The 14035-nt window shown below is 23.0% G+C and overlaps 1 protein-coding gene across 2 annotated transcripts in view; it reads right to left on the bottom strand.

Moving 5' to 3' along the window:
• Positions 1-14035, bottom strand: part of LOC129606927 (ankyrin-3-like) — a 109809-nt gene that overhangs the window by 45289 nt on the left and 50485 nt on the right. For both annotated transcript variants that reach the window (XM_055517573.1, XM_055517574.1), the window contains exons 2-5: positions 8736-8837; positions 5891-6343; positions 5058-5822; positions 3641-3844 (exon numbers count right to left, since the gene is read on the bottom strand). In XM_055517573.1, coding sequence (XP_055373548.1) covers positions 3641-3844; positions 5058-5822; positions 5891-6343; positions 8736-8837 — 1524 coding nt within the window. The remainder of the gene's footprint in view (positions 1-3640; positions 3845-5057; positions 5823-5890; positions 6344-8735; positions 8838-14035) is intronic.

The following is a 14035-nucleotide window of genomic DNA, read 5'->3' as shown; positions in this document are numbered from 1 at the left end:
CATTTTCCAATTATATAAATATTTCGAAATAAATTGAAGTTGGATTTTTCGTTCCCCGGAAATATTCAATTGGTGAAAATGCATAAAAATGAAAAAAGAAATTGAAGAGAGAGAAAAAAAAAACAAGAAAAACGATTTTATGATTTGCATGAAAATTGGGAAAATTCTTAATTTGTTTTTATGTTTTTTTTAATTTAATTTATTATGAAAATTTGTTAAAGAATTTTAATTTTGGTAAAAAAGCAATTTGTTTCATTACTTTTTTCTGTTTTTATTTTGGTGAATTGTAATGCAGTTGTTTAATTTTTGATTATGTTGAGTTTTTTTTTCAAAAAATGCAAAAATAAAATGGAAATTATATAATTTATATAGTGATAACAAATTTCATGCAAAACAAAATTATATGTGAAAAGAAAAATGATATTGAAAAAAAAAAAAACAAATTAAATAAATTAAAAATTTTGTAAATGCAATTTAAATTTTAAAAGGTTTCGGTGCAGAGTTTCTTGAACTTAATTTAACATCATTAATAATATAAACAAAAAACGGAATAATTTTCATATACCCTACCCATATTGCCAGTTAAATATTAATATAATTATTCAAAATCAGTTAATTATAAAATTATTAATGACATAATGTTAATGACAAATGTTAGTAAAATTTAGGCTGAAATGTAGACTGAAAGGGTTTTCGAAAATTACCAAAATTTTACAGATGAAAATATTATTTGCATATTTAAAAGCATTTTCTGATTCTCAATAATTACTCCGGCCTCTTTTTTATGTAAATCAAAGACTTAATTAATGATATTTTAAGTTAATAAGCTGATTTCTTTTTGAGTGTCTATATTTTTGTTTGGTAAATGTCTTTTCCTCTCCTAGCTATAATTTATAAGTTTTTAAACTAAAATTGCGTTTTACAATTAAAATAACAATTTTCGGTAAAATGTAAGTACTTTTAAGTTTACGGAATGAAACTGAATTATTGTATTAGAATAGAATTTTGGAAGAAATGCCTAGAAAAACAAAACTATGTAAATAATATAAGTTATTGTGTTTCAGTACGCGTATGCATTTCTGATTTAATTGAAATCGAGATAAGTTTAAAATTTATAAAAAATTTATAAAAAAGGTGGTTATTCTCCATCTTGTTTGATAATTAGGATATCGTAAAAAAAATTGAAAATTGCGCTGAAATTTCTGAAATCTTTTACTTACATTTGCAGTTTTCAAAAAAGATTGTATTGCCATTCTACATTTTTAAAAGCATTACTTTATAGTTTAAGCAGTTCTTATTAAAAATATACGAGTACATCTAATCTAGTACTTGAATTAGAACTGTGTTTTGAGTAGAATCTATTTTTTTTTTAATTATTTTAATACAAATTAGTAGAGTTATTAATTTATATTACCTCGTATGCCATAAAGTTCATAATTTTTATACAATAATTCTATTCCTGTTAATTTTTTATTGTTAGAACATTTATAAATATTTTTTTTCTCTTCACTACTACTATAATGAAAGCTACTTACATAACGTGTATATTTGCACATAAAATAACTAAATAAAATATATAATTGATAGAAAACTAAATAAAGAAAAAATTATATAAAAAGTATATAGGAAAATAATAATTATAAAAAAAAAGCTGATTTGTTTTATATATATATATTTTTTTTTTCGTTTTATTTATTTTTTATTTAATTATAATAACTTTATTTAGAAATTATTTCAACAACAAAATAATTTAATAAATAATAGAAAATAATAATTAATAATAGTAATAATAATAATGATAAAACTAAATAATTAACAACTGAACAAAACACCATTATAAAATTGAGTGAAAGAAGTGTGTGTGTATTGAAAAAGCATTATAAAAGAATTTTTGAAATTTTTTCTTAATTAACATAAAAATAATTAAATTATTTCAAAAATATTTTGTTTTAATTTTCATAATTAAATTAAAGATCATCTTATTATTTTATAATTTGCATTTTTTTTATATAGATTATAAAATCTAGAACAACAATATAAATTATATTATATAAAATAAAATTAAATGACATACATAATAGAAAATAAATGAATAAATTAAAAAATAAAGAAGTTAAAATTTAATTAGAAATTAAAATTTGAATTTTTTTTTTGTAAGTTTTTTTTTGTGTGTCTTTTAATATAGAAATTAAGAAATTAAAATAAATTTACAATAATAATGCGAAGGAAACCCCTTAGTAGTTCAATTATTATGATTATATTTATAATATAATTTCTTGTTATATAATAGAGTTTAGTATAATTTTATTTAAATAAAGGAAATTCTTTTGTAGATACATATTTTGAAATTTTAATAGAAACTTTTGAAATGAAAACTAAACAAATTTTTTAAAAAATCTTTTGCTGTTTACAATCAAATTTATATAAATGGTAAAAATGAGATCAAATATACATTGAAAATGCCATAATTTTGCATTTAAATTATTAAAATAAAAAATTTTTACAATATTTATGTTATGGCAGTGTATTTTCTATTTATAGTTTTAATATTAAAACATTAAAAATAAAATTTTTATTTTGAAAAGTCTTAATTACAATAATTGTGAATGACATATAATTTTTGATATTAATATTTTATTTTCACTAAATTATGAATTGAAATTGATATATTAAAATATTAATTCAAATATAAATTGAGAAGAACTTTAAATAACATGTTTTCAAAAATCTAAAAAATTCTTATTCAAATTATTAAAAGTTTCGTTTAATTCAATTGGATTGCAATTTCCACTGCAAGACGTTTGAATTAACATAAAAATATTTCAATTTAGTTGTGATAAATTGAATATTTTTCTAATATTTTCTCATATAATTTAAAATAATTATTGAAATTAATTAATTCCAAAGAATTAAAATCATTTTGTTAACCAAAAAATCCAAAGAAATTTTCAATTTTATGCAATTAAATTATATTATAAAATTATCATAGAAATTTGATTATTAAAGAACTTTTAATTATAAATTTTCCAAATTATTAAAAATTCTTTTAATTGATTTCTTTGTTGTTAATCACTGCTAAGAGGTTTTTTTTATTTTTTAAATAAATAACAAAATTAAAAATAATTATAAAAATTAAAATTATTAAATGTTTTGTATTTTTTGTTTGAAATTTTGGATAAAGTGCATTTCTTCTTTTTTTTTTTATTTTTTATTTAAATAACATAATATTCTTTGTAATTTATTTTTGAAGTGTAAAATCATTTTTAGTTTATATAAAAAAGTTCAGTGATTATTTACTGTAAAATTTCATATATATATATATATATATATATATTTCGTGTCAATAATAATATAAAATATTTAAAAAAAGTGCATGAATTAATAAATTTTTATTTAATTGAATAACTTTACTATAAAAATTTTATTACAAAAAAAAAAAAAAACAAATCTACTTTTTAAGTGAAAAATTATTTTTTTCTTGTTTGTGTGACTATAAAAACATTTAACATTTATATAGAAAAACAAAAGATATTTTCATAATTTCTTAAATAAAATATTCTTGATGCCTTATCCAAAATAATTGCATTAAATAAACAGTATCAACATGATCCATAATTTTTTTAGCTATAAGATTTTTTACCTCATCTTGACCTTCTTTTGCTGCAATATGTAATGCTGTATACATATCCTTTGTTGTTGCATCAACTTGTGCACCATGTTGTAATAATAACATAACAATATCAACATTACCCAATCTTGATGCAATATGTAATGGTGTCTGTTGTTCTCTAGCTCTAGCATCAACTTGTGCACCATTTCGTAATAGAATTCGTATAATATCGGTCTATATATAAATACATAATAAAAAATATAATATAAATAATTAAATAATTATAAAATAAAGTCGTTACAATTTGGTTTAATTTGAAATGAATATTTTATAAATAAAATTTGGATTAAAATTTGTGCTGTTTATAAGAATTTGTGGCCTCTGAAGATCCTAAAATAATTTTAATTCTGACCTCAAAATTATTGAGATTATTTTGCACGTGATTAAATACAAATATCTGAAAGTTTTGAAGCTTTTTATTTATATATATATTTTTGGTTATAACATTCTGTGACAAGCACCTATCATTAAGTGCTTTAATACTTCATTTAATCTTACAATTAATTTACAATTATAAATCAAAATTTCTAATTTATTTGTTTGTATAATTTTGACATTTAATAAAGCTTGTTAGTACCTTCTAAATTGTTTTTGAACAATTCCTATTCTGCACAATTATACATTTTCCGTGACGCAATCTATTAATAAGTTTAAGTAACCTGTTCAGAAATATATTTCAACAATGTTGCCATAACATAAAATCTAATATGTATATGCGAATAAGAGATGATTAATTCATTATTTTGTGGTTTGCTTATTGTTTTATAAATAATTTTAATAAAATTGAATTCTAAATATAAATTATATATTTGTGGTTAATGAAATCTTTCAATATTTTTACTTTATTAAAACGCAAAATATAAATTTTACAAAACATTATTCTAAAATTCAACTTGACCACAATTATTTATAAACTATAATTCAGTTTTCTTTTTAGTTTTATTATAAAAGTAAATATTTTATTCTATAATAGTTTAAAAGTATGTACTTCACAATTTAAATGCTTTTAAAATAAATTAAAATCTAGTGTTCCTTAACCTATAAATGAGTTGGTTTTAAAGTTTTTGAGTTTTCTTTATTTATATTTAGTTGTAGTTTCTATTATATTTCAATTTATTGTCTTAAGAGTCTACCAAGATACTTCAAAACTTTCAAGCATATAAATTTTAATTTTAAAATAGTTTCTTATTGTTTTAAAATTTCAGAATTTTTCGGACTTATTTAAATATTGTTGTTTGAAGAAAAAATATGTAAAGTGTAAGATTTTTGTAAAATTAATTTTGATTAATTTAAATTTGAATAATTTTATTGCCTTCAAGAGGCCAAAAAAACTTGTAAATCAACTTAATTTAGATTTTAAAGAATTAGGTACTAAGAAAATATGTACCTGATTTGCCCTTGCAGCTAAATGTAATGGTGTTTCACCGCGTACGGTCGGTACATCTGGACTTGCATCATGTTGTAATAAATAAATAACAATATTCATACATCCCATAAATGATGCAACATGTAAAGGTGTTAAGCCACTTTCAGTTGTTGCACTAATACTAGCACCATGTCGTAATAATAATTCAACAACTTTAATTCGATTCTTTTTACATGCAATATGTAATGGTGTAAAACCATTTAATGCTCTTGCATTTGCATCAGCATTACGATCTAATAATAATTTTGCAACACGTACATGACCACAATGTGCAGCAACATGTAATGCTGTTAAATAATCAACAGTTACTTCATCAACTGGTGCACGATGATATAATAATATTCTGGCAGCATCAACATGTTCACCTTGTGCTGCCATATGTAATGGTGCTAAACCATTTTTAGTTTTAGCACTTATTGGTGCACCACGTTCTAATAACATATCAACAACCTGTTCATGACCGGAACGTGCAGCACAATGTAATGGTGTTAAACCATCACGGGTTTTTGCCTCAATATTAGCTCCTTTTTCAAGTAATAATGAAACCATATTTGTTTTACCCCATTTTGCTGCAACATGTAATGGACTTATATTATGTTTAGCTGCATAATTAACATCAGCTCCTTTTTGTATTAATAAATTTGCAATTGCTTCATTACCATAATGTGAAGCAATATGTAATGGTGTAAATCCGGATTTTGATGTCACGTCTGGGTTATGATCATTCTAAAAAAAAAACAAAATTTATTCATTTTAACCATAACTTAAATTATTCATTTGAAATTTTTATTTACCTCTAACAGTAGTGTTGCCGCTTTAACATCATCTTTTTTGGCAGCAATATGTAATGCTGGAAGACGTACTTTACCTCTTGTATCACTTTCTAACAATACAGCAACAACTTTATCATGTCCCTGTTGCATTGCAACAGCCAATGGTGTAAAACCATCTTCTGTTGCCAAACTTTGATTAGCTGAATTTGATAATAATAATTTAACAACTGAATCATGATTTTCTTGTGCGGCCATATATAATGGTGTAAAACCATTTTGTGATTGAACATTAACTGATGCGCCATGTTGTAATAATAATTTAACTACTTCTTCTTGTCCAGCTAATGATGCTATATGTAATGCAGTATTACCTTTTTTAGTAGCTGCATCAACTGTTGCACCACGCCTTAATAATTCTGATACTACATGAACATGGCCATCTTTAGAAGCTAAATGTAGTGCATTTAATCCATTCTAAAAATAAATCATAAAAATTTTGAAAATATTATTTAATTTGCTAAAAGACTAAATTGTATAAAATTAATTCATTTACTTATAAAATAATGAAATTTTAGCATTTGACCTTCAAATATAAAGTAATAAATAATTGAAATGAAAGTATTCAAGTTAAAAATAGCAAAAATTAATTAATCTCACACCAAATTTTGGTTGGTATTCTGAAATGTCAAGAAAGGAAAATTTTATATCTACTACGTTATTGAGAAAATCAATACCAGTCCATTAAATAATTTGGTCAGGTTCTTTTTGTTAAATTGTTGATAAATCCTTTTGGAAAACTTAAGGATTATTCGTATTTTACTATGCATATACATAAATATAAATAACAATACCTACATACATATACAAATATAAATAATTTATTGATTTTCAGTTACAATTGCCCAAAATGAAATTTTCTTTTTATTGCTTTTATGTGCAAAGAATACAAAAATATCAAAATGGCATTAAAAGTAAAACTGTGAAAAATTTGGAATTTCTGAAAATATTTTGTGTGGGTGATGGTAGTTATAAATTTCCAAGTTGAAATATTAGACACTGAGAACGACAGGTTCACTTGACGATGTAAGAAATAAAAGAATTTTTGAATAATTCAATAGTACAACTCAAAATTACAATACTAATTAATTTTTTTCGTTCAAAGTAATTCTCCTGCAAAAATTTCAGGTTGTCAAATATGTCATATTTAAAATTTTGCAATAGTGCTTTTGGACTCCTGCAAACTGTACAAATATTACCAAAATCAGTCAAAATGTATGGTACGCCTCAATTTTTACAAATTAATGTTGACAACATTACAATAACCTTAACAAATAAGAGAATTTAATGAGTTCCCTTTTGCATTTTCTGAAGAATTAATATTAATATGCTATTACAACAAAAGCAATTACAATACAACCTACTGATTAAATTTAACAACATTTTGATTAACATTTTAATTAATTTGAACAACAACTTTAATTAACTTATTTAAAATACGGTCACACTTAAAAGACACTCCCAAATTTCTAATTTCCCAAAACAAATCAATATTTCCCAATAGACAATGACAATTTGAAAATTTTTGTAATGCATATTTTATTTGACGACAGCATGTTGAAATTTGCTCTCTGCAAAATTGTTTGAATGAAATTATGTTGAAAATTTTTATATAATTGCGTTATAATAAAAAAACCAAATATATAATCGCTAGAGACTTACGCCTTCAGTAAGACAATTAAAATAAAAATTTTAAACTAATGTTAAAATTTTTAGTAATTGTAACAAATTTTATGTAATGGGTGATTTGCCAAGCATTACATGCAGTAGTTCTCAATACTCAATATTAAATACTACTCAATTGATTATGTTGCAAATAAATATGTTATTAATAGTCTTAGTATGAGAATGATTGTTAGAATTTTTTAGACATGTCCAATATATGAATAAATAAATAAATATTGCTTTTCATAATTGCAACGAATGCCGAATTTTTGACATAAGAAATTTCACGTATATCAGAATTGAGGAAGCGCATGATATTGGTAGTCAATTGACAAGTTCAAATTATGATATTAATTGCTTGTCGAACAGTTTTAATAAATATTTATTAAATGTTAACTCAGAAGTGCTGCTCAACAGTACTTAAACAGTAATCGAAACTCAATCGATTTGACGTTGCCAATAATTGTAATTGATCACATGTAAAATGTCACACATAACGATATGAGAGTGCAAGGCAGTATTTAAATCATCCGTTAGGTGTGATATGTTTATAAAATATTATTTAGGATTGAACTTGGGATGTTTTTTGCATTATATTTTTTTTCTTAACTTGTTTCAATTTTTGTTTTATGAAATTTTTTCTTCAGAAAGATGATTTTTCATTTTTAACATTTTGGAAGTGAAAACCTACCTACCTACCTACCCATACTTACATCTGTTTTAATAAAATTCTTCATAATGAAACAAAAAACCAGTCATAATGAAGAAAAAAATAAAAAAATTAAAAAATAATAGCAAAACAGTAAAAAAAATTTTCTTCTTCAAGGACTCATTAAATATTCAAAAATTTCTGACTTGCAAAAATAATTGTTAAAATCAAAAATTTTCGAAATTTAAATAAAATTTTCTTTTATGTTTTAAAATACATAAAAAGAAAATAAATTTGACATTGAAATGAAAAGTTTAAAATTAACTATTTTCGAAAAAAAAATAATATATTTTTCTCTCTTTGTTTTGAACATCAGAAAGTAAGGGTATAATTTGAATAATATTTTTTTTTTTTTGGTTTTAATCAAAAATTATTTTTTATTATTATTGAGCACAATAAATTTATTTTTAAATTTTTTTTTTTAGAAATACTTACAGCATTGCATGTGTTTATATCTATATTATTTTTAAGATGTTCTAATACTTTGTCAAGATTACCAGCTCTAGCAGCACGCAGAAATGATGTATTACCATCACCCTGTAAAATAAAAAATAAGAGAAAATTTTATAAGTATGTACGTATATAAATTTCGTTCACAAATTCTAAGAAATATAAATTTAAAATATGGTTGATATTTTATTTTAGGTTATATAACAGATTCATTTAAAATATAACATTATACTCTAGATAGTACGAGAATAGCGAGCAAATTGTATTAAATTTTATTACTGTAGTATGGGTTGAAATATAAAAATAGATTGAAGATAAAAGAAATTATAAATTATAAGGAAACTGAAATATAAAAAGCAGAAATTATGAAGGATTCTAAAATGAAATTTGAGGTGATTTTTCGGCTCTAATGGTATTAACTATACCATTTTATATAATATAATAGTTTTCAGTTCGTTGTATTTGGTCATATACATACAATCGAAAGGTGCTATAGACAAAGGTAAGAGAAAAATATCGAATACTCATTTTATTAGAAACCACCCTGAAGATTTGTAGCTAATAGGAATACTTAAATGAGTAAATGAGTGCGATACCTGATTAATACTTTCAAACAGAGCAAGTTATACTGTAAATGTTAATTGTGACAGGTTCTGTTAACTTTTTTTATATAAACTTAATAAAATAGTGAAAGATAGAAAAAATTTAGTAAATTCACGTCTACGTAACTTTAAATGCTATATGTAAGTGCTAACACTAAACTAGATCTGCAAATTCAAAGAGTTTTTGGTATTTTCCTGCTTGTAGCATATAATTCTAGTTTGTAGTTTTACGAAAGTTTGACAACAGTCTCTGCAAACAACAATGTTACTTGGTCGATTTGTCATATTATGACATTATTGTTTTATATGTGGTTAAAGTTGAAATTGACAAAAAGAAAATTTAAATATTGAAGTTTTTTGATTTTTCAGAAAAAATTTAAATATGATTGTAAGTAAATATTATTCTTTAATTATTTCTTAATTTTTTGAACAATTACATATTTCTTTAAAGATCATAACCATAGAAGAAATTGGAAATGGAAACAAATTCGATTTACTTTGCTCGATACCGGGGAGTAAGCTACGAATAGTTGAACGTTTGAAAAATGGAGTGTTGTTTTAAATAATATAAAAAAAACTTCAATTTTATTCTAATTTTGCTCCTGAGGAAATCTAAAATTTCCAAAATTTTTACAAAAGTTTCCAATATTCAAAATAAATTTTTAGCGTTTTTTAATATCACACAACATTGTTTAGTGTAGTTGTAGTACAGCGATACTACAACTACAGCGGTACATTTAAAAATTAATTTTCAACATTTTATACTTAAAGTTAAAACGTGCGTATACCTACATAATAATTAAGGATTTTTGTAGAAGTTCGAAGACAAAATATTATTAATAATTTAAAGAAAATTCAATATTCATTGATTTTTTAATCTAAAAATGAAAATGTCTGAGACTTTAATTAGAAAATTTCAAAACAAAAAACTAAAAACTTAATAATGGTTTTACACCACGAAATTTTGGAGAAATGAAAATAATTATTGATTTTTAAATGAAATTTTCTCTCCTTCCTCTCACTCATTTCTTCTGTCTGTTTTAAATACGGTAAATTTTTAATGTTGTTTTACTTGTGTCGCATACTACATATTCTATTTATGTATTTAAGTTAAACATTTGAGTTTTTAAATTTTATAATTGTATGTAAAATGGTAAACCATAAAACTACAAAAAAAAAAAGTAATAAAAAGAATTTTTGAGGTTTTTAAAATTTTAAAATAAAAATTACATTTTGCATGACATCACATTATTTACATAGTAATTTACAAAAAGTTTAATTAAATTATAATTAAGATATACATGGTTTCTGTACAAAAATATACAGTCAGAAACGGCAATTATGGTACAGGAATTATGTAATGTAGGTTATTTTAAAAAATTTCTTGTCAGGGTTCTTTTTCAATTGAACTTATTTTTCAATTGTTATCAATGACTTCACTCCGTTTATAATCTGAAGAAATAATGATATCAGATGTGAATATATTATAAATGGGTATGTTATTGCTCAGCATCAAATTCTGTGTCGATTATTCCAAGTCTGTTCGTTCGTTCGTTCTTCTGTTTCAGAGACAGCTCAAAAACTAACTGAGTTATGTTTATTAAAATTTTGGCAAACAGTTTCTTATATGTATAGGAATATTCTATTTTAATTTAATATACATAATCGATACTAGTGATTTGTGTAATTGCTAGTGGTTCGGGTAGTTGCTAACGGTTCGAGTAACTGAAGATATCTAAAATCTAAAGATAATAAAAAGATTTCGATAGTTCTATCCTTAAATCTTCATTTACAAATTGTCTAAATTTTACCTATAATTATGTTCTTACGGAATATAACTTAAAAATTCTGCCATTCACTGCTCTCTATATTATTATTATTAGGGTGTTTTGCTAATCTATACCATATCAGATACAAAATAACAAATTTAAGTGTATAACTGTTGTGACTTAACGATTTTACTATTATTTAGTAATTGTATTAGTACAAAGCGTGTATTACACATTATTATATAGTAATTTAATATTCTTATATTTTTTTTATTACTAATATAGTATAATAATATTTTCCTATTCGTTTAATACCATTTTTATTTACCATAAATAAAAATTGTATTAAAATTAGTCCTTGAACTAATTTCCCATTTATTTTTTTTTTCTTGTAATATCTACTTGTTGTATTTTCTTTTACTCATTGCTCATTAATTTATTTGTTAAGGTTTTTCAGTAATAACAGTAGAAAAAATGTACGTACGTATATGGCGTACCTTACAATTATTTTATTCTATTTTTGTTATCTGGATGTAGGTTATAAGAATATAGGTGTACATATAAGAATAGGCAAATGACACCACAACACAAAAACTCATATTTCGACTTTAGACAAATAATATCGATTTTAGAAAAAAGTTCTAATTTTTCGATTCATTTATAAAAGTTTTTGATTTTTTTATTTTTTCATTATTCATTTTAATTATCTTATCTGCATTAAAAAGAAAGAAAATGAATTTGAAAAAAGAAAAAAAAAAATGAGGAAAGACGCACGACAACGATAAAAGCGTGAGCTTAACTTATTATTTATATATGGAATAACATGCAAGTATTGTGCTAGTATTAAGTTAGTAAATGCTTTTACTACATTTACTATACTATAAAAGGAAAAAGTAGTTATTTTATATATTTAATCCCCAGGCAAATAAATCGGAAAGAGAAACAAATTTAGAATAGTAAATGAAGGTTAATCTTTTCTACTTGTATATAGAAAATTTAATATAATAAAGTTTCTATAGCATATGAACATAAAAAAATATTCATGTGTACGCTAGCCGAGAAAAATCGATTTAATTAACTTAATTTTTTTTAGTATTTTTTTTTTGTTTTTGTATAAAGATTGTAATCTTTGAGCTATAACTAATATAGAAAGGTAACCTAATATCTACATTAAAAGTATATTAAAAGTTGAGACATGAATTCACAACAAATTATAAAAATGGATCGATAATAAACCATATATGGCAAATGGATACTAGGAGATGAAGATATAAAAGCTACATATAAATCGAAAATTCGTTGAGGCTGTGTAAAGATTCTTTCATATGGAATATGCCATTTTTGTTCCAAAATGTAAAGTTTTTGCAAGCGATTGAGATTTTTGAATATAAGGTATACATATTTTAAGAAGGTCATATAAAAGAATTTCTGAAGGAAAATTGGGTATTTTGAAAATTCTATGCCTATGAATTCTATGACTGAAATTAGCACAAAAAATATCCAAATTTTCTCAACGTAGGGTAAATTCTCCGAAATTCTAATGGTAAGTTTAAATGCAATAAGTATTTGAAAATGACAATGTAATAATTCAACTCGGAAGTTTTACTTGTTTGACAGCTGGGAAATGTTGAAAAACTTGTGATATAACCTGTGTCATCTTTAGTTTTGCACTTAAAATAATATTGTTGTTGCTTTATATATTCTTGTAGAATGAAATTTTATGCTACATGAAATGCTCATAGGTAAACGGAGGAACTTAAACATACTATCAACTATTTCATTTATCAATTTATATGAGTATATATTAAAGGCCTACTTGCGGTCCACCTTTGATTTCAAAATACTAACATGAAAGCGAAATTTCGCTTACTAATATAGAACACATATTCCAATAATCCAACTTAAACCTTCTAATATATATGGAAAATTTTCCATTTAAAATATAAAAATCAGCAGATAATTTTGTATAGAAACCCTTTAATGCAATTAAATTTCATTTAAATAATAAAATTAAGAAAATGAAATTTCAATTAATCAATAATGATTTGCTAATTAACAATCATAGTTTTTAATGTAACAATATAATTTGTTAAAATTTATTTGATGGTTTCATTACAACCCATTTATATTAACTTTAATGGAAAGAACTAATTCTACATTCATAGGTGACGATGAATTGTGTAGGTTATTTAATTTTCAACAAATTTAATGTAAAGTATATTTAAAAAAAAATTAAAACCAAAAATAGAAATTAAATTGAAACGGTATAATCACCTGTCAATTCACGGAAAATGTGCGATTATATGTAGCTTCATACACTTTTAAAATATGTATGTAAAAAACTTGTGTCATTACAGTTTTAACGCTCAATAATAATAACTTTAAATGGAAAAATAAAATTGAAAAATAATGGAAGGGAAAACAAAAATTTATTACAACACTAAAAGCATAATACACTCTTACACCTATACAAATATAAATAAATTCAAATGAGAGATTATAAACATCAAGGGAGTGCCGCAAAATGACGTAAGTTTTATATTTATTTTTTGTTGTCCTACAAACACATTATTTTGTGGTGAATTTATTACATGAAAATTTTTAAATTACAGGTGAAAATATAAAATATATTATTTAAATAAGTGTGTTAATTTCATTTGGGTCATAATTTTAAAATTTAAAAATTAATTAATTAGACACTATATTTATTATAAGTATACAACAGAATATAGAAGGAAAATTATTCAAACATTATTCATTAATTGGAATAGTCTGTTACGGTCGAATTTGAGCCAGAGGTTTCTTGGGTATCGTGAATCAAAAACAGAAGTAATAAAAAATTGAAAAATGAACGGGTTACGGGCTTTATGAATGTAAGTTCCAGATTTTTACCTCAATTCATACTCTTATTTTT

The sequence above is a fragment of the Condylostylus longicornis genome, unplaced genomic scaffold, assembly GCF_029603195.1.
Source record: "Condylostylus longicornis isolate FDR11 unplaced genomic scaffold, ASM2960319v2 ptg000022l, whole genome shotgun sequence".
Lineage (NCBI taxonomy): Eukaryota > Metazoa > Arthropoda > Insecta > Diptera > Dolichopodidae > Condylostylus > Condylostylus longicornis.
The sequence above is the reverse complement of the archived record's forward strand: the minus strand, read 5'-3'. Positions and strand labels throughout refer to the sequence as shown.